General features: G+C 40.5%; 2 protein-coding genes across 4 annotated transcripts in view; one reads left to right on the top strand and one right to left on the bottom strand.

Moving 5' to 3' along the window:
• Positions 1-16,903, bottom strand: part of naa50 (N-alpha-acetyltransferase 50, NatE catalytic subunit) — a 30,512-nt gene extending 13,609 nt beyond the window's left edge. Inside the window, exons 1-2 of one of the 2 annotated variants that reach the window (XM_072578081.1) lie at positions 16,735-16,903; positions 3,645-3,781 (exon numbers count right to left, since the gene is read on the bottom strand). In XM_072578081.1, the coding sequence (XP_072434182.1) occupies positions 3,645-3,781; positions 16,735-16,742 (145 nt within the window). In that variant the 5' untranslated portion in view covers positions 16,743-16,903. The remainder of the gene's footprint in view (positions 1-3,644; positions 3,782-16,734) is intronic. The other variant, XM_072578082.1, reaches the window with a different exon arrangement.
• An 833-nt stretch (positions 16,904-17,736) lies between these two features.
• Positions 17,737-22,182, top strand: part of atp6v1ab (ATPase H+ transporting V1 subunit Ab) — a 32,331-nt gene continuing 27,885 nt past the window's right edge. The window contains exon 1 of one of the 2 annotated variants that reach the window (XM_072578080.1): positions 17,737-17,755. Coding sequence is in view for 1 of the 2 variants with exons in the window: in XM_072578079.1 (XP_072434180.1) it covers positions 17,850-17,915 (66 nt within the window). In the remaining variant the exon portion in view is untranslated. Of the gene's footprint in view, positions 17,756-17,822; positions 17,916-22,182 lie in introns of those variants that run through there. The other variant, XM_072578079.1, reaches the window with a different exon arrangement.

The following is a 22,182-nucleotide window of genomic DNA, read 5'->3' on the forward strand; positions in this document are numbered from 1 at the left end:
TTTACTAACTTCCTTCAGGGAAGGAAACTGCCATCTCTATTGGAGGCCTGTGACCAATGGAGTGCCACAAGGATCGGTGCTGGGTCCTCTACTTTTTGTCATTTACGTAAATGATTTAGATGCAAGCATAAGAGGTGCAGTTAGTAAGTTTGCAGATGACACCAAAATTGGAGGTGTAGTGGACAGCGAAGACGGTTACCTCAGATTACAACAGGATCTGGACCAGATGGGCCAATGGGCTGAGAAGTGGCAAATGGAGTTTAATTCAGATAAATGCAAGGTGCTGCATTTTGGGAAAGCAAATCTTAGCAGGACTTATATACTTAAATGGTAAGGTCCTAGGGAGTGTTGCTGAACAAAGAGACCTTGGAATGCAGGTTCATAGCTCCTTGAAAGTGGAGTCGCAGGTAGATAGGATAGTGAAGAAGGCGTTTGGTATGCTTTCCTTTATTGGTCAGAGTATTAAGTAGAGGAGTTGTAAGGTCATGTTGCGGCTGTACAAGACATCAGTTAGGCCACTGTTGGAATATTGCATGCAATTCTGGTCTCTTTCCTATCGGAAAGATGTTGTGAAACTTGAAAGGGTTCAGAAAAGATTTACAAGGATGCTGCCAGGGTTGGAGGATCTGAGCTACAGGGAGAGGCTGAACAGGCTGGGGCTGTTTTCCCTGGAGCGTCGGAGGCTGAGGGGTGACCTTATAGAGGTTTACAAAATTGAGGGGCATGGATAGGATAAATAGACAGTCTTTTCCCTGGGGTCGGGGAGTCCAGAACTGGAGGGCATAGGTTTAGGGTGAGAGGGGAAAGATATAAAAGAGACCTAAGAGGCAACTTTTTCAAGCAGAGGGTGGAATGAGCTGCCAGAGGATGTGGTGGAGGCTGGTACAATTGCAGCATTTAAGAGGCATTTGGATGGGTATATGAATAGGAAGGGTTTGGAGGGATATGGGCCGGGTGCTGGCAGGTGGGACTAGATTGGGTTGGGATATCTGGTCGGCATGGACGGGTTGGACCAAAGGGTCTGTTTCCATGCTGTACATCTTTATGACTCTATGGTCAACGTGAATCCTCAGCAAGTTAGTTGATTCTTAACTGCCTTGCGGGCAATTGGGGATGGACAATAAATACTGGCCTCGCCAGTGACACCTTCATATCATGAATGAATTACAAATAAAATTCACAAATAATTTTAGAAACCACTGCGTGAAAGGTGAAAGCAGCTTGAATAGTAACTTTCCTAAGGGAATTAGATAAGCACTCAAAGGGGAAAAAAAAATCATGTCTTAAAAATTGGCAAAGAGCAACATAATAGAATTAATTGAATAGTTCTATCAAAGAGCTGGTACAGACTGAAGGCACCAAACAGCCTCTTAAATGATACGTCACGGATTCTACAAGCTCTGTCCCATGTATTTTTTAGGTCAAAGGAGAAACTGTTCCCTTTTAATCTTGCAATTGTGGCTACACTCTATGGTTCACACTTGCTATTCTTTGCAACAGACAATAATTTACCATTGATAATAAGAACTTGAATACATAAGTTAAGTATTCAGAGAAGCAGAAAGCTGTGTTATTTGTAATATGACATGGATTCAATGACTAGCTTACAGGCAACAGAAATTATAGCATACAAAAGGTAAAATTTCAACATTAGTGTGGGAGAAACTCACACTCAGTTTAAGCCGCAGTTCCAACAGATAAGTGCCAAAGGTGCACAGAACACACACCCGTCAAAAGCGAGAATGAATGTGCAGTTATTTTATTTTTATTAGAGGTTGTAATAAAACAAAAAAGAATTAACGTAAGTTTATGGAGCTAATGTTAGATCCCAAACCAGAAGGTAGATGAAAAGAAAATGATTAGTCACTACATATGTGGAACCATTACAGGTGGAGACAGGAGATTTTATACTGGACAACTGGGAAATGGCAGAGAAATTAAACAAGTACTTTGCATCTGCTTTCATGGAAAGTCTCCCAGGTATAGCATGAGACTCAGCCATGTGAAAATGAGGAACTGAAAAAATTAGCATTAGCAAGGAGAGAGCACTTGAAAGGTTAATTGGATTGAAGGCTAATAAATCACCTGAACCTGATAATCTGCTATCCCAGAGTATTGAAAGAGGTGGTTGTAGATGTAGTGGATGTTCTGGAACTTATTTGTCAAAATTGTATAAGTTCCAGAAAAGCATCCGAAGACTTGAAAGCAGCAAACTTCAACTCTCAATTTAAAAATGGGGCAATAGGATGAATGGAGAACAAAAGACCTGTCAGGTTGATGTCAATATAGGTAGAACTTAAGAACTAGGAGCAGGTGTGTGCTGTCTGGCCCTTAGTGCCTGCTCTGCCATTCAATAAGATCGTGGCCAATCTTTTCGTGGATTCAGCCCCACTTACCCGCGTTTTCACCATATCCCTCAATTCCTTTATTTTTCAAAAAAGTATCTACCTTAGCTTCAAAAGCAATTACTAAACTACTTCCCTGGGCAAGGAATTCCATAGATTAACAACACCCTGGGTGAAGAAGTTCCTTCTCAGTTCAGTTCTAAACCTGCTTCCTCTAATCTTGAGGCCATGCCCTCTTGCCCTAGTTTCACCTACCAGTGGAAACATCCTATCTATTTCAATTTTATCGATTCCCTTCATAATTTTACATGTTTCTATAAGATCTTCCCTCATTACTCTGAATTCTAATGAATATAATCCCAATTTACTCAGCCTCTCCTCAGAAGCCAACCCCCTCAACTCTGGTAACAACCTAGTGAACATTCTCTGCACCATCTCCACTGTCAGTACATCCTTTCTTAAGTAAGGAGACCAAATCTGCACACAGTACTCCAGGTAAAATGCTAGAATCTAATTTAAATGATGGGATACCTTGGTATTTAGGAAAGAATTGTAAAACTGGGTAGAGTTAATGTGGATTAATGAAAGGGATATCATTTTTGAGAAAATTGTTGGGGATTTTGAAGATGTCATGTGTAGCATAGATAAAGACCCACCAACGAATCTAGTATACTTGAATTTTCAGAAGGCTTTGGTATACTGTAGGTCCTACACAAAAGTTTTGCAAACAAAATGAGTGTATGTGGAACTGGAGTAATATACTAACATAGATCAAGACAGAAAACAGAAGGTAGAGATATATAGATTGCTCTGGAATTTCTGACCTGTTTTTAAGCAGAATGTGAGGAAAGGATTTTACATTTGTTTTTGTAAGCAAACAACTTCTTCTGCTCACTATAACAACATTTTGGATGATGTTTGCAATTTTCTACAGCCCTGCTGCTGTTCAAGACCATTTTTAGAGCAAGATCAGCATATTTTCTCCACCCCTGATTGTTCTTATTAAGTTGCTGATGAGCTGGATTCTTGGACCATTGCAGCCTTGGTCCATGTACATATATTATGCTGTTATGGAGTATTCCAGGATTTTGACCAATGGCAACAACTAAATTTCCTTTCAACAATGATAATGAAAATCTGCATTATAAATGGAGATATGACACCCATAATAATTTCGATAACTATCTGAATATGGTACCCAAACAAATTTTACCCAGGCACAGTGTGACCAAATAAAGTACTGACAATTTATTCTTTAAAAAAATTAGGAACACGTGCAAGAGTTCACACAAATTTTACCTAATTTTGCAAGTTCTCCAACCTCCAGCACATCCTTGTAGAATTTGTCGTTGTAACTTACAGGGAAGATGACTTGGTTTAACCGTTTCAGCTGTTTAATGTTGTGTGGGGTAACATCTCCAAGCTCAATCCGGCTACTGGAACAAAGAACAATATTTAATATAACTGTGCCTACAGAAATACTACAATTAGAATCACAGAAATTCACACCACAGAAGACAATCAATCAATCAGCTCATCATACTTGCGCTGACTCATCTGAGCTGTCTCAAACCTTTTTCCTGAGTTTTTCATTTGATATTTGATGTCTACTGTCACATACTCTCAGGTACAAGAGTACAGTGAAAAGTATATAACGTTGCCACACAAAGCACCATCTTAAGTACAAGTACTTAGGTACAGAACCTTAAGGAAGGATCACGTGGAAAGGAACAACTGGGAGGAAAGGAAGAACAAAATTACAAGTTAAACATCTGTCAAACATACCTGTCAAACTTTCATTTTAACATTTTAGTAGAATCGGTTTCCACCAATTCATCAGATAGTGTTCCAAAATGTAGCAACATTGAATGAAAACATTTTATCCCTCACTATGCATCTCTTCCTAATTGTTTAAATCTATGACCTCTGATGACTGACTCACTGTCAAAAGAAATGGTTTTTCTTTATTTACTTTATCAAAACCATCTAAAAGTCTCTTTTTGACAACTTTTACCTTTTGGTTCAACTACAAAAATCTTTTTTATTCCAATTTCTCATCTAAACAGAAATAGCTCATCTCTGGTATGGTCCCCAAAATCATCCACAATCCTCAAGTTGTGGTCGAACCATTGACTATACAAACATATTTAAGGGGGTTCTTGATTAACAAACGTCCAACAAAATGACACTCATACTTACAGGGGTACAATTACAAATACCCAACATGCAAACATTACTTGTACTTATGAACAGCTGCTTCATATTGTTCTGACCTGTGTGCAAATTGACATGAGAGCACACTCAGGAACAGAACCCATTTGCAACCTGGGTACTGTCTGTACTAAATAGAAAGCAGAAACCATTAATAAACCGTGTTAGAATCACAGTAGTACATCAAAGGGGACTGTTCATCCCATAAAGTGCACCAGCTCTGCAGAGGGTTCAGAAAATATTTACCAGGTTGTTGCCTGAAATAGACAGTTTGACTTATTAGGAGAGGCTGGAACTTTATTCACAAATGTAGGAGGTTGAGGGGTGAATTTATAAAGGTTTATAAAATTATGAGGGGTGTAGATACAGTGAATGGCAAGTGTCTTTTCCCTAGGGTTGGGGATTTCAAGACTCGGTGAGAGTTATTGTTTATATGTTTAATTTTTTTAAATATTTGATATTTTTAAGGTGAGAGAGAAAGATTTAAAGACGACAATGAGAGGCAATTTTTTTTTTACACAGAGAATGGTTTGTTGTGTGGAGCAAACTTCCAGAGCAAGTGGTGGATGCAGCTACAGCTAGAATGTTTAAAAGACATTAGGTATGTACATAGTTTAGGACTATGGTCAGTATGCACTGGTTGAACCAAAGGGTCAAGAGTGTGGTGCTGGAAACGCACAGCAGGTCAGGCAGCATCCAAGGAGCAGAGAGAAAAAAAAAAATCGACGTTTCGGGCAAAACCCTTCATCAGAAATCATTTGGTTGGACCAAACAGTCCGTTTCTGTGCTACACCCATTTAGTTAGCCCCATTCCCCATTATTTCCTGTAATTTTTCTCCTTCTAGTATTTATCCAATTCCCTTTTCAAGAAAGCTATTAAATCCGCGCATATCAACCTAGGTAGCAGTGAAATCGAAATACTGAGCAGTCATTCCATGTATTTTCTTCATGGTATCTCTAGTACTTGTGCCAATGATGTTCAAGCTATGTCAACTGACCCTTCACGTTTGGAAGCCACTTCACTTTATTTATTCTAGGTAAACTCACTTTGAGCCTGCTTCTCTCGAAGGAAAACAGATTTGCGACACCAGTCTATTCACATAACTAAAATCCCTGGTCATTCTAATTAATCTCCCTTTTGTCCTCTTCAAAATCTTTGTCAAAAGTTGGTGATTGCACACATGTTGACTCAGGAATTAGCAGTGCCTATACATCAGTAAACCTCCTTGCCCTTCTTTTGCTGCATATATCTCAGCCTGGATTTTGCGCGAAAGTCTCTGACTCAAAAATGAGCATGTTAACACATCACCAAAGACTGACATTTTTCAAAACACACTGAGTTTCATATGATGCACTGACTGCAAGCAACTGCAGTCGAGGAAATGAAGGCATGAAACTTCTAAATCTCGATCTTCAATGTATCTTTAAAGTACTTATGCAAGAAACAGAGAAAGCTAGTATACAGACACAGCAAGGATTTAAGATGATAAATTGCAAGGTTAGAACACAAGAGTAAGAGCCTTGCTACAAACACACAAGGTTTCTGTGAAACCTCACCTGGATACCCTCCCCAATGCTACCCTTCACCCACCAGCCCCACCCTCTTTATCTGAAGATCCAAACCTCTCTCATTCCCCACCTCTCCCCCACCACTTATCCCTTCCCTCCTGCTCTGTTCCTCTCATCCCTTCTCCAATTCCATCCCTTTCTTCCCCAGCTTCTGCATCCAACTCATGCCCACTTCATTTCCCCCTCTCACTCCATCCACTTTTCCTCAAGGTAATACACTCTGGTCAGAAGAAAATTTAAAGACAATATAAAATCAGGATTGCAATTCTAAAGGGAGTGCAGGAGACAGAATCCTGGGTGTATATGTGCACAGATCAGTGAAGGTGACAACACAGGTGGAGAGAGCAGTTGGCAAAGCACAGAGTGTTCTCAGCTTTATTAATAGAGGCATACAGTACAAGAGCAGGGAGTGATGCTGAACATATATAGCACACTTGCTTGACCTCAGCTGCAGTACTGTACACAGTTGTGGGCCCACATTACAGGAAAGATGTGAATGCACTGGCAAGAGAGCAGAAGTGAATGGTTCCAGGAATGAGAAGCATCAGTTACGGGGACAGACCAAAGATGTTGGGGATGTTCTCCCCAGAGAGAAGGCTAAGAAATTTGATAGTGCATTTCAAAGTCATGAGCGGGTGGATAAGGTAGAAGCTGTTCCTGCTCATAAAAGAAAATAAGAATAGGTTTAAAGTGATGTAAGGAAAAGCTTTTTCACTCAACAAGTAATTAGGGCAGGGAATGCATTTCCTGGAAATGCAGACATTCAAAAGGGCATTGGATGATTTTTTTTGGATAGAAATGGTGTGCAGAAATATAGGGGAGGGGAGGGGATTGGCAATAGATAACAGAACCTTCCAATCAGAATGGGCGCACAGAATAACCTGTGCACACATTCTCCAACTCTCTCCTTTTCCTCTTCCCACTACTTTCACTCCTTATTTCCCACCCTGCACCACTTCCTCTCCTTCCTCATTTCCTCTGATTGACACCCTTGCTGCTATTCCCTTCAAACTCTCTCCCACCACTGGCACATTGTTCAACCAACCTTTCTATCTCCCTCCGTGCTTCCTCTCCCCCCTTTCCCATTCCTCGCCCCACCCTTTTATCTGTTGCTCCGCCTATCTTCCTCTTTGGCCCCACCCCTCCCCTCTTCCCAAGCTCCCCATCCCTTCCAGCTCCTCCCTCACCTCGCTTCCTTCCATCCTATACACCCTACCTCGCCACGCTCCTTAGTCTTTCTTCACTCCACCCCTCTCCATTTGCTCTCACCTTCCACCTTCCTCTTCATCCCCTCCTCTCTTTCCCTCCACACCCCTTCCCTCCCACCTCCATTTGTCCCCGCTCTTAACATACTCACCATCTCTCTTCCCACACTCCGCCCTCCTGTGTTCCCACTTGCTTAGTTCCCTCACTTCTCATGTTCCCAATCATCCCAACTCCAACATCCCTTCTGCCCTGTGCCCCCTCAGCCATCGCCCCTGCCTGCCTGTGAACCCCCCACTTCCCTCCACACTCTTTGCCAGATTTGAATATGGTCAATAAAGAATAGAATATGCATTTCTAATTGTTTTAAATTTCAGGCAGAAGAGAATACACAGGCATTTTGCAAATAAAATTAGCAGTTGTGTTCAAACGATTTGCCAGCCTCTACCGTGCGCCAAAGAAGAGAAATCCAAAGTCAAATGAACAATGAGAAAGGAATTCCACATCTTAAAAATGGTGGACTCCTTACTTTGAAACTGTGGCCCCTAGTTCTAGATTCCCTCACTAGAGGACGTACCCTCTCATCATCCACCTCAAGCCCACACACAATTTTCTAAATTTCAACATGGTCAGCTTTCATTCTTGAAAACTCCAATGCATCACAAGACTACCCCATTCCAGAAATCAGTTTAATTTATATCAACCAACATAGTGACAAGACGTATTTGGAATGTGAAGAATGTACTTTATTTTTGTGTAGTTTTTATATTTTCTTAAAGTTTTCTTTTTACACTTATGAACATTTCTCATTGAGATTAAAATGGTCAATACAGAACAGAATATGCATTTCTAATAGTTTTAAATTTCAGGCTGATGAGAATACACAGGCATTTTGCAAATAAAATTAGCAGTTGTGTTCAAATGATTTGCCACGCTTGCAATGACAGCTGTTAAAGGACACCATTTAGACTGTCTGAACAGGTGCTGGTGTTAAAATAGAATAATGCTATGGGATTTCAATTTCTTTACCCATCGCTGCCAACAGGAATAGACTTCCCTCCTTCTTCATCTGACTGTGCTCAAACTTTTTGTAATAAACACCAAATATTTTGAAATCATTTTAATTAAGGACTTCAAATCGATTAGTTCCTGCTTGGTTGTCAATCATTTAACCTCTGAGCACAATATAACCTCACATCTAGAACAAGTAGATGTCCATCAAGGAACTGGCACATTGCAGAAGGCACTTCCAACAGGCAATTTTGCCAAACTCACTGCATTTCAAAAAAAAACGGATGAGATCAAAGTTTTTTTTAAACTATGACTGGAGTTAATAAGGTAAACGTAAAGAAAATGATTCCATTTGTGGGGGGGAGACCTGAGAAAAATGCCTTAAAACATGTTACATAATCAGTAATAAATCAAATGGGAATTCAGGGGAAACCTAGTTCATGACGTCATAGTGATCTACAGCACAGCAAAAGGTCCTTCAGCCCATCAAGTCTGCACCAGTCCAAAAAAAAAGGAGCTAACTATTCTAATCCAATTTTCTAACATTTGGGCCCATAGTCTTGTACACCTTGGCATTGCATGTCCACATCTAAATTCTTAAATGTTATGAACGTTTCTGCCTCTACCACATCTTTAGGCAGTTAATTACCAGAGTGTAGTAAGAACGTGAAACTTTCCACTACATCAGAGTGGTTGAGGTGAACAGTAAAAATGCATAAATATGTGAGGTGGAAAAGGAGTAGAAGGGTCTGCTGGTGAAGTGACAGGTGCTAGGCTTGTGTGAACAATAAGCAGTGCCAATCAATTCACTTAAATTGTCCTGTTTTCATGTCAAAACTCAGTATTTCTACGCATTATAGAAAGTGCAAGCAATGTTAATGCTTTATACCAGCTAATCCAAAAATACGATCATCAATTTACAGCAAATCTCAAAATTTTAGAAGACTGTTAAAGTTTAAATGTTTTCTTTGCCTCCCATAATGGTTGGGGCCAACAAGTCATTCAATGAGATGAACAGTCTTCTTCAGATCCAGGAAATTAAAGAGTTTCCTTAAAGCACCTCGACAACAAGGTCAGACGATGTAATAATGACTTACTTCAAAATCAAAATTCTTGGCACCAGAGCAATTTGGAACATTCAGAGGATGTGCAAAGGTTCTGTTTGAATAACAGCTAATATTCACTGGCAATGACAATCTCCAACAAGACCAACCATCTTGCATGCTATTCAACAGTATTCCCATTGGTGAATCCTGAATTATCATTCTGGGGGTTATCATTGAACAGAAACTGAACTTGACCAGGTATACAAACACTATGGTTACAAGAACACGTGGAAAGCAACTCAACTCCTGACTTCCCAATATGTGTCCATCATAGAGAAGGCATATGACAGAAGTACACTCTATTAGCCTGGATAAGCACAGTCAACAACACTTAAGAAGCCATCCAACAGAAAGCAGCCTACTTGACTGGCATCCCATCCACCACTTTCTACATTCACTTCCCTCACTGTTGATGCACAGTGTCCACCACCTACAAGATGTACCACAATAACACACCCAACAGCAGGTTCTGAAAGCACCAGCTCTAACCTTCAAAGGACAAGGGCAGCACCACCACCTGTATATTCCCCTCTATGTGATACACCACTCTAACTTGGAACTGCGTAACTTTTCCTTCACCGCTGCTGGGTCAAAATCCTGGAACTACCTAACACTATGGGTGCCCCTACACCTCAAGAACTGCAGTAGTTCAAGGAAGCATCTCACTGTCAACTTCTCCAGGACAATTAGGGATGAACAATATATGCTGGTCTACTTGGCTTTGCCCACAGCCTACGAACATATTAAAAAGTGTGATTCTTTCCTCTTTCGATTGTCAGTCCCTCATCATTAGGTTAGATTAGATTACCAACAGTATGGAAACAAGCCCTTCAGCCCAAAAGGTTCACAGGGGAATTGAACTGTGGCACTGTGAGGCAGCAATGCTAACCACTGAGCCACAATGCCGCCCAAGTGACTTCTAGAGACAATAAAGGTAAATTAAGATGTATCCCCATGTAGTTTTACTTAAAATCTGCAGTGGATAATGCAAGAATATGAATGCTCCAAATCTTCTTTATACACTTAAACATTTAAGAATTTTACATTAAAGAGTTTTACAGATTACTGGAGCCATGTGAGAATACACAAACGAGGTAGAAACATCCAAAATATATAATAAGGCAGCATTCAGCTGAAGCAATGTTCCACTGCTCTCTAGTACTGATAAATAAAAATATTTTTGTTCCCATAGTAAAAAGGTGCATTTTTTAAAACAATCACTTATTGTGGCCAAACAATACTTGTCAGCAAGAATATTGTGATTATATCAGTACTGCAGTGAATAGGAACATTAGAATCAGAGGCAGCCATTCACTCCTTCAAGCCCAGTATGGCCTGCAATTAGATTGTGGCTGACCCATACCTCACCTCTATTTACCTCCCTTTGTTCCATACTTCACAATGCTCTCATCCAACAAAATCGAACTTGCTTAGTTCTAAACTCTTCATGTGACCTCCCTCCACTCAAGTGTTTTGTTTGGTTTGGGAGACAGAGGAAGAACTCCAGATTAGCACTACCCTTTGTATGGAAAGATTCTTCCTGACATCATGCCAGAAAAGAATTAAGAGACTCTCCAAGGGAAAAATTTACCAGCCACAGCTCACTGGATAGCAAACTTACCTGAATCAGAAGGCAAAGAGATCACAGCTTTGACATAGGATCTAAGCTGACCCTCTCATTACAGAGCTGAGGGAACATGCTCTGTTGTTTGAATTACAGAACATAGAAAGTGATGGTTTGAGCCAATGATCTTGGAACTTCTCACAGGGGTGGCAGTGGCATTGTAGCAACATCATTTGACTAGTAATCCAGAAATTCAGGCTAACATTCTGAGAACATGGGTTCAAATCCCTCCATGGCAGATGGTGAAATTTCAATTCAAGATCCTGAAATAAAGAAGCTAACCTAATGGAGATCATGAAACCATTGTCGAATATCATAAAAGCCCATCTGCTTCAATAATTTTATAGAAACCTGCTACTCTTACCTGGTCTGGCTCACATGACTCCAGACGCAGAGCAGAGCAATGTGAGTGACTCTCAACTATCCTCTGAGGCAAAAGGGATTGGCAATAAATGCTGGCAAAGCCAGTGATGTCTGCATCCCATCAATGATTTCTTTCAAAAATATGTCCAGTTACTTTTTTTGTTCATTCTGGGGCTGGGGCTTCACTGGTTGGGTCAGCATTTGTTGCTCATCCAGAATCATCCTTGCTGCAGTGGTGGAGCTGCATCATGAACCTGCTGCAGTCAGTTTGGTATAGGTACACCCACAAAGCTGTTAGAAAGGTAATTCCAGGATTTTGACCCAGTGTCCGTGAAGGTCCAGCAGTATAGTTCAGAGTCAGGATGATGTGTAGCCTGGAGAGAAACTCACAGGTGATGATGTCCCCACAGTGAGCCAAAGGATCTGTTCCTGTGCTGTACTGTTCATACAATTGCTTGTGTCCTTGGTATTAGAAGTTGTGTGTTTGGAAGATGCAGACTGAGAAGACTTAACCAGTCACTACAGTTTACCTTTTAGACAGTGCACTTTGCTGCCACTGCCTGTTTGGCCCAAATACTGCTTCCAACTGAAGGTGCAAGTTCTCCAGACCTTATGTTAAAGAAGAATCTCTTGAGTTTTCCTGTAAATAGTCATCACACTGTCACACCTCAGTCACTGAAATAACTTAACAGTTTGAGTGTTTAGTCAACCCAACTGCAAGATTAAAAGGTTGCCTACAAAAGTCAAATACTGTTTTTTTTACATATGGAATATATCCAAAAAATACAACCCAGCTACAACTTAAAACCATGGGCAACGTACATGCAAAATGAAAGAAATCCAGTTCTGACAATGTGATATAGTTAAAGAAAGATAATGCTGGGATCAGACCTGCAGCACAAGGGACTCTCAAATCAAATTAAAGGCACATAAAAACAAACCTTATTTGGGTTTTATCACTGAACTGAAGCATCTCCTTCATTTCACAATACATGACAACAAATATTGAACCATGTCTCATTCATTTCAGTTGTAAATTAAAAAGGTTAGAATCAGTAAAATAACTCAACTGATTTACTAATCAATGTTCTTCAGAGAAGCAAATCTGCTGTCATTCCTTGGTCTTGGTCAATGTGACATCAGTTGCCCAATGTTTTCAATGACTCTTAACTGTTCTCTGGAATGAATTTGGAATGGAATGTCTTTCTTTCAGACAGACAATAATTGCCTTACTGCTTTCACCCACAGATTTATTTTAATATTTTGTTCTATGTAACATGAAGATTCCACATCAAATCCCTACAGTATAGATAATAGCCATTTGGCCCATTGAATCTGCACCGAACACCTGAAGAAGATCCCAAGAAGCTCCACCCCCAGATCATCCTCATAACATTGCCTTTATGATAGGTAATCCACCTAATCTGCACATGCTCGGACTGTGGGAGGAAATAGGAGCATAGGAAATAGGTGACAATTTGGAAACCCCCACAGATATGAGAAAAACTTGCAGTTTCCACACAGTGTCACCTTTGGTTAGGATCGAACCAGCATCCCTGGTATTGAGAGGCAATAGTGCTCACCACATCTGCAACTAAAAAAATGGAGACTCCTGAAGTGCCCCACATCAAGATTTGACACTAAATGGAATGTAACTCAAATGCATTTTGCCCAATTTCCTGGGTAGTGTTTAAAGTTAAGCAGCAGTTGATCCAAATATTTGAAGCACTGAGGTTCTGCTTGGACTATCAGTTTGAATAAATTTCCAAATAGGATCGCAGCTCTCTCTGGCCTGGAATTTTAATATCCACATCGATTCAACTTTACAAAAAGCAAAAACTGAAATAGTTAGAAATGTTTAATAGGTTAAATGTAAAGTAACCCCATCAATTAATATCAGGAGGCAGAGTCTTACTCCTGAAAAGTCAATTAACATGACCGATTTCACCAATATTCATGTCTGGCTTGCTGACTCCTTCCTCTATATTTACTTCAGCATTCAGACCAACTAATTGACATTTATTGCTCCACTCAAGCCTCATCTAACTAATAGGATAACAGCATATCCCTTTTGTCCTTCAATAAAAGCAAAATACTGCAAAAACTGGAAATAGAACAAATCTGAAGGGGAGTCATACGTTCACTCTTGTTTCTCTCTCCACGGGTGCTGCCAGACCTGCCACATTTTTTCAGGAATCAAACACAGAAATTGCTATCTCCTTTACGTATCGAGCTTTCCCTTAAATGTATCAATGCTATTCATCTCAACCATTCTCTGTGGTAGAGTTTAGCATTCCTATCACTTCCTGGGAAAAAAAAATTCTCCTAAATTCCCAGTTTGGACTGTTATATTGTAGTTTAGAATTTACACAATCACATTTTGTGTAAGTCTATTTACTTTGCCTAGGCTGTTCTTCATAAATTCCCATGAATGGTCCCAACATTTTCAAAAAACGAATGATAAATTTGTCCGCAACAGGTTTATCTTTAAGTAGCTCATGTTCCATACATCTGCAATCTATATAAGTTATACTCAAGATTTGATTACATTTAGTGCTGTTTCCTAGGTCAGAGCAATGTGATATGGCCTGACTGTTCCACTATTTCTACTTCCTGAATAGCGCTTCTGACACATACAAGAACGATTTTCAGAATGTTAAGTTCTTGTGTTCCTTGGTGACAGAGTCATCAAGTAACTTAGTGCTTAAGTGGTTCATATTGTGTAGTAAATAAGCTGGCTACAATTGGGCCTCTCCTTTTCTTGCTCACACTATTAATCTTAGTTTTTTGAAAAAAATTCTCTTAAACTGACCTTTTAAATGTTCCTGCCTCTTAGTCAGTAGACATTGAGCCCACACTTGCCTCAATTTGCGTTTTTCAGGTTTCTTATAAACATTGTCACTTGCCACACTGTCTCTAGTTCTCGCTTAGTTTCACCAAATATTTCTAGAAAGTCATCCAGGTAGCACAATATTCCTTGTAATACCTGGCCATGTCCTGAGCATTTCCACTAAGACTGTTTCAATTGTCAGTGTTTCCTGCCTTCCACTTGCCACTTTTCACCACATGTTCACTTCAGGAGGATTTTGGAAGCACCAGTCAGGGACTTAAATACTTACAGTCTCTCAAGTATTTATTATGCTTTTTTGCAGAAATGGAACACTGACGAAGAAGCAAAATGTCATTAACCACTGGGAAGAGAGCATCAGTAATGTTGGAAAATATTCCAAGGCAGATCTCAGGAGTATTTTCGACAAGGAATGACAACAAGTTATAAAAGGTGTCAGAATGTGCAAGTAAAAATTTATTCAAAAAGCTAAGTTTCATGAAAAATCTTAAAGTCGAGTGTGGGAACGAGGCAAAGAAGCTAGGAAGGGAATAGGGCCAAGGCAGATGAAGGTCACCAATGGTAGTGGGATTAAAATCAGGTATGCACAAGAGGCTAAATTAGAGGAATGCAGATAACCCAGAGGATTGAAAATCTGAAGGTTATAGAAATGGGGTAGTGCCAAGGTCATTAAACAAGAATGATAATTCTCATAATCACCATGTATTATGGGGATTTTGCATTTTAATACCTCATTCAGGATTTATTTGCTTATTCGCATTTCTTTGATAAAACACAGAAAAGTCCAATACCAATCATGATTGAAGACATACACAAACTATTGTGAATGGGTTACAATTTTCTACACTTCATTGTGCTTTTCCAAAAACAGTACTAACTACCGAGAATTTTACAGGCGTTAGGTACACACTGACTTCTTGTCTTGACAATCACTCTCTTGTGTGTAACTAAATATTGCTAAGGTTTCCAATGTAAGGAACACGACAATCTCAATTTCCAGTAGAAATTATTAGACAGTAATCAATCGAAGGAATCTTTGGCTGATTTTAACTTCCATAACCCAGTGATGTAATGTCAATGCAGTTCTTCAGCAAACATCAATAAACACAATACAAGCCAGTAGTAAATCTTCCAAACTGTGCAGCCCACTTACATACAGCTTTAATCAACTGTGCTACCACTACAATTTATTCTAATCCCTATAACATCATTTCACTAATTCTGTTCCATTACCCTCTTTTTTACTCGAAAAACAAACAAATTAGTGTGGGTTCAGAAACCTACATGAAAAAAAATTGTAATTCAATACTAATGGAAGCTTTAATTCAGAAAAATCACACAAAAGAGAAAAGATAACACATAGCACATAACTTCAGGAGATCCTAAAGCAACTTATTGAAAATGAAAGATTTGTCTCAATTTCCACCACTAATTTTATTTAGAACGTAGGGTTGACAAAATAGTTAAAGCATGTTTTACAGCAAAAATCATGAGCAAAACTTGATTATTTGAATTTTTTTTGCAAATTTCATTCCGTACCCTTCCAAATTTGTTAGCGATTGGTATTTTAGATTCTGTTCTAAAGATTATAAAGATTTGATCTTCATGCTCCACAATGAAAACGTCAAAGAATAGAAAATAAATGATAACAATTTGTTCATAAGAATTTGTTTTTGTAGCCCACAGGTCTCCAAAAGGGTCCTTTGGCCAATTTATGAATAACTCAAAGTTTAAAAAAATTCCCAGATAATTTGAACAGAAAATGCAACTGTCAGAAATACAGAAAGCAACAGTTGAAACACTACAACAAAATGCAGTCTGTTAAGTGTAAATATATAAATAAAAGATCATAAAACATAAACGGAGTTACTGGAGCGAATGACTGGGAGGAATGACAGGGGCTGGGGGGTTGGATTTATTACAGTATTGCAATGGAAAGAGACTTGGCGAGGTTATGTCTCTGGGGAAAAGGCGGGTAGGGGGCTGGATTCTTCTCGGGGTTCATGAAGTGAGCCCGATTGTAAACTCAGCTCCTGGATTCAGAATAAGGGAAAAAGTCAATTAAAAGTAAAGTACTCTAGATGCTAGGTATGTGATTTTTTTTTGAAAAAGTGCTGAGAATTCAGCAGGTCTGGCAGCATCTGTGCACAGAAAAACAGAGTTAACGTGTCGAATCCGATAGGACTCTTCTTCGGAACAGAAAAAGGTTTACCTCCACCGCGAGTGAGGCAGAGAGGGGGAAGAGAAAAGGCCGTGGAAATCAGGCCCCAACTCCACCTACAACTCAACTAAAATAAAACTCTGACGGAGCAACTCCCGCCGCTTGCCCGAGGCCGCTGAGGGGAAAGGGAAGGGGGGGGGGGGGGGTGGGGAGAATCAGCTCTGACAGGCCGGGCCTCTTCTCTTCCCTCCTTCCCTCACCCGCCATCCAGCCTGCTTGTCAGATGGACTCACCCCTTCATGATGGGCGGGCGCTTGTCCGTCTTCACCTGGTGACCGAGCGGCGGGGAGCAGGAGGGATGGAGGTGAATCGCCCAAACTCTTCAGCCCCTAACACATGCCACTCGCCGCGCACGCTCCGCTCCGCGCCACCCACTCTTCACCTCTGACCCCTGACCTCAGCCGGGAAAGGTGGTTCCGCGGGGAGCGCAAATCGCTCGGCTCCGGCCCGATCGGAGCCGAGTGCGCCCGACTGCGGAACCGAATCCCTGCGAGCCGAGCCGAGTCTGCCCGAATCCCGGCCCGGTCTCCGCGAGAGGAGCCGAGTCCGTCCGACACGCGGCCAGGTCTCCACGAGAGGAGCCGAGTCCACCCGACTCCTGGCCTGGTCTCCACCAGACGAGCCGAGTTGACGCGAGTCTGGATCAGGTCTTCGCGAGTGGAACCGAGTCCGCCCGAGCCAGCACGAAGTGTTTTTTGAGTCAGTCTTGGTCCATCCGAACCCTAATGAATTACCTCAGAAATAATCAGCCGTATCGAACAGTGCCGCTTTAAATTTCTCTCGGTTTTATTTTGTATTTAAATATGACCGCCGTTACCAGACGAACTATTCGGATTAATAGGAGAACACGACTTCCAGTGTGACCTTTTCTTTATATCCGTCTTCGCGTAGAAATAAACTCCCCGCAATTCCCAATGAACGCCCGCCAGGATGACATTTATGTTATTTATTTTTTGTTGGTAGGAAAAAATCTGTGGTCACGTGACTTGCTGATTTTTCTTTTTTAATTATTTCTCTTGAAAACTGCAATCCATCAATTCACGCACATTATCGGAGTTTGAAACAATTTTGACGGGGAAATTGTCAAGTTTTGCATCGGTGACGTTTTAAAAATTAAACTCCATCCTGTGGTACTGCAAAGCGGTGACGCGCCATGACGTCATCACGCCTCGTTCCCACCCTCCACTGAGCACGGTTATAAATTTGTAAAGTTTGCCATTTACTTCCACCGTCTACAGGATTGTTGACCTGGAGGTGAGGTGCAAAAAAAAAATTATTAAATTAGATTCGAGTGAAGTTTCTTTCTTTAGCTGCCCCGCCCCCTTCCCTGCCGGTTGGTGGTGCGCGCATGCGCCGGGATCAGCTGACTAAGCTCGAGACAGCGCTGCAGAGAGGAGTCCGTTGCCCGGAGCAGGTAAAGGAGGCTTTCCCTCATGTCTGCCTGACTCACCCACACAACAACAGCAACAACACCCGCCGCCGCTCCGTAGCCTGTCATCGGTCTTTGTCAGCCGCGCAGCCCTTGGCGTAGGAGGCGGCGGTGCCGCCGCCAGCCTGTTCTGACACCAAACCGCCATCACCGCAGTCCCCGGGCCCCAGGGGCCGGCGAACGAGCGGCGGACCTTCGCGGTGGGGAAGCTCTAGCTCTAGAGGGTGACCCTTCCCTCTTGGAGGTGTTCGGGAAATCGCCAGCGGTTTTGGTGGGGGCCCGTGTCCAAAGAAGGATGCGCCGACGTTGCGGAGGCGAGGGGGAGGGGGAGGGTCCAGCGTAGCCCCTGAATGAAACAAAAACAGAAATTTGCTGCAAAAGTTCCTCGGGTCTGGCAGCGTCTGGAGAGAGAAGTCAAGAACAGTTCTGAGGAAAGGTTACTAGACCCGAAACGTTAACTCTGCTTTCTCTCCACAGATGCTGCTAGACCTGCTGAGCTTCTCTAGCAGTTTCTGGTTTTGTTTGATTTACAGTATCTGCAGTTTTGTTTTTGTTTCTTAAGCCCCTGAATGGTCCTGGGGATGAAGGGCTTGTCATATGAGGAGCTGTTGAAGTCTCTGGGTCTGTGCTTAATGGAGTTTGGATGGATGGGAGAGTGGGATATGATCGGATCTGACAGGTCCGCATAGTGTGGACGTGGAGGTGATGTTCCATTAGTATGAGAACCTAAGTGCATAGCCTCAGAGCAACAACCTTATAGAACTAAGATGAGGAATTGCTTCAGCCAGGGGATGGTCGTTATGTCAAATTCATTGCTGCAGTGTGCTTTGAAGTCATTGAGTGTATTTAAGACAGGTTCTTGATTTGTAAGTGTTATGGGGCAAGGCAGGAGAATGGGATTCAGAAACATAGCAGCCATTATCAAATGATGGAGTAGATCAGGTGGGCCAAATGGCCTGATACTAGTCCTGAATCTTATGGTCTTTGATTTACAGGTCAACTGGATTTGCCCTTAAACCTCTTGCTCTCCTTCCCCACCTCTTTCTTGTCTGTCCCCATTCTCCCATTCTTCCCCCCCCCCCCCCCCCCCACTACTTATCTATCTCCTTCCTTTAGTTCTCAAATTGGATTGTACCCCCCATCCCTACTACTCTGCATGTTTGCAGCATGCTTCTTTGCACAATCCTGGTTGGATTGTCAGCTTCTCCTGTATGCAGATTGCATATTCTTTTCCCTTACCCTTAGTCTTTCAATTTATCATTTTTTTCCATTCATTCAAATAGCCCCTTTTCTGCTTTTCCTTAAGCCTACCCTACCAAAAAAAATTCCAATACCTTTCTTGACTGGATTAACATGTTAGTTTATTTTTTGAATTGGCTGAAGTTTGTTCTCTCACTGCATAATGACCTTTATGGGAAAAAAAGCAGTGCATGAGGTGTCAAGCACTGGCACGTACCAATAGTGGGAAGAGAAACAGGAGTTTTGCAATTCATGAAGACATGAAAGCATTGTGCAACTCTCCACTGAAGTCATGTTTTAAATAGGAGCAGATCCATGCTGAAACAGCTTCATGGTAAATGTACCATTGTTGCTGACTTTGTCATTGGTGTAATATATTCTTATCACAGTTTAATCCAAAGTTGGTCTCTGCTTCATCTAATTATATTAGCTGGCTTGAATGTACATATCATATCTGAAGGGCTTATGCCTGAAACATCAATTCTCCTGCTCCTCAGATGCTGTCCGACTTGTGCTTTTCCAGTGCCACACTTCTTGACTCTGATCTCCAGCATCTACAGTCCTCACTTTCTCCTGTACATACCAAGTGTTGCTAGCTAATTCTGTCAAGCTTTTTATTCTGAAATGTGCATTTGTGATTTAGCTTTGCTTTATAACTTATCACCTAACAAAGAATAGAGCATCAAATTTCTGATTCTTTTCAAAGAGTCGTCCTCATATTTAAAAATGCTGAATGTTTTTAAAGTAGAATAGTGGAATTTGAGCAATGGGGTGAAGAGGAAGGTAGTCAAAGGTTCAAATGAAAATAAATTTTTAGGGAGATTTTTAAATTCTGGCAGTTGGAATTAACATGTCCTAAATAATGTAATGATTAAAAGAATGCCTTGATAATCTGAACTTTTTTCATTTAATTCTTTGATAGAACTTTAATTATTGTTTTTAAGTATTCATAACTTGTCTTGGAAGAAGTGCTCGAGAAGGATATTGTACAATTGTAGAGTGCTTATGTTTCGTTAAAGTTCTGAATAGTAAAGGTTTTTCTTTATTAAATTCTTACCTGGTATCTTTCTAAAACTAAATCTTTTCCAAAAGGTCATGTCGTAGAGATAGAAGGAATTCAGAAATGTCAGTTTTAGAATTAATGAAAATGTGACTAACTGCCTGTAAAACTTGTGAAAGCGTTATGGTCGTGCTAGCTCCCGTGAGGTCTCCAGCAAAATTTGATATTTGTTCAGAAATGAAGAATAAAAAAGTTAGCAAAAAACGTGCACAAAGCATGAATCCCTTCTGCAGTCCCAATGTATGGGAACCATGATTTGAACCATAGCACCCACTTTTTAAAAATAAAATCTTGCTCTTCAACTTTTATTTAAAGACCAACTTGCATTCACAAGACCAGCATATTTACAGGAGAAATACTTTTGGATGGTTAAAGGTCAATTTTCTAGATGGATATTGTACTACTTGTCATTTGTTAATATACATTTATGATGAATATTCATGCATATCTTGTGCAAGTGTATTTTCCCTAAACTTTAAACATCTAAATAATTAGATCTCCTCTTGCACGTTTTCTCTTAATACTGAATACTCTGATTCTAATTAGTTTGCAGGCATGTTAATTGTTCATGTAGATACTTTGTCCCACTTAATGAGTAATGTATTTAGTCAGCAGAGCTGGGAATCTTAAATGCAGTTCAAGAATTTATTTTCCATGTGGGGGGCAGGGGTCGCTTTTAAGTTATTGATCAAACTTAACAATGGCCCAGAAATTGTACACTGTTCATTGGATCTCAAGACTGAAATATCAAATTACAAGCTCTATTCCAGATCAACATTTGAATGGGTATTTAGAAACACACATGACCTGTTGTTGACTGTACACTAGTCCTACAATATTATGGTAAATAAATAATACAGCACATGTCTTGGGTGTGAAACCTGTGCATTGTTACTACTTTTTGTTAGCTATTAGGAATTGTGCTCTCCTTGTTTAGGAAAGGAATGTTTGATGCTTTGTTTAGGTGATGTGAGCCTGATATTTCACCAGGTTACATATGTGTATTGAATTAAATTGATGTTCTGAAGTCGCAGAATCTTAAAACGTGTACATTAGAACTTGGTGTCAAGTGTCTGAGAGTTTTAGTTTGTGGTATTTGCTGATCTATTAAATCAGGAATCTGGATTTATCCTGTTAGGTGTGAACAGCATTTAGTCCATGTTGTATCTGAGTATTGGATGATGTGTCAGTGTTAAATCTTGGAGCAAGGCAAAATTAGTAACATACAATGTAATCTTAATCCATTTAGGTTGAGGTGGTCTTGTTTATGTCAATTGCTGTTGCAGTAGTTACTGGCTACCTTTGTTCTGAGCTGGGCAGCTGCTGTAGCACACTTGTTAAATACTACAACAGTATAATATGTGAACTTGTTTATTTCTACCCAGTTGCAAGATTATAAGCTTTCTGTAAGCTTTCACCAGAGTCAGTGTTTTATTGTAACATTCAGGAGACCATTTACCCCATGTCTGTGCCAGCTCGCAAAACTGGAATTCATTTGCATCATTCTCTCTAATCCTTCATATTATTCTTTTCAAATAAGTCTAATTTTGTTTCCACTTCAGGCTAAAAGATGTCTATTTATTGAGATGCTGTTTTAGAGTAACACAATTTTATGGGAGTGCCATGGGATGTTTTTCTTCCTTTCTATAACTTCCTTTCTCGAATCTCCTGAAGCCATTAATGAGTTGGGTGTACTGGTGAAAGGACAGGAATGTCAGTCACAATGTGAATTTAAATCAAACAATGGCAAATTATTGGTTTGGGACTAGAAAGTAATGTTGAATCATTTTTGTTGATATTGATTGCTCCAGCATCACCCATATAGCTACTTTTGATTTGTGAAATTAAATCAGTTATCAATGTTCACAACTTTTGTTAGATCTGAATAATTCCTATCAGAGCACAACATCCATACATGCACATCAATGGGTAGCAGTGTGACATGACTTTGTT

This window comes from Chiloscyllium punctatum, chromosome 9, assembly GCF_047496795.1.
Source record: "Chiloscyllium punctatum isolate Juve2018m chromosome 9, sChiPun1.3, whole genome shotgun sequence".
In the NCBI taxonomy this organism is placed as follows: domain Eukaryota; kingdom Metazoa; phylum Chordata; class Chondrichthyes; order Orectolobiformes; family Hemiscylliidae; genus Chiloscyllium; species Chiloscyllium punctatum.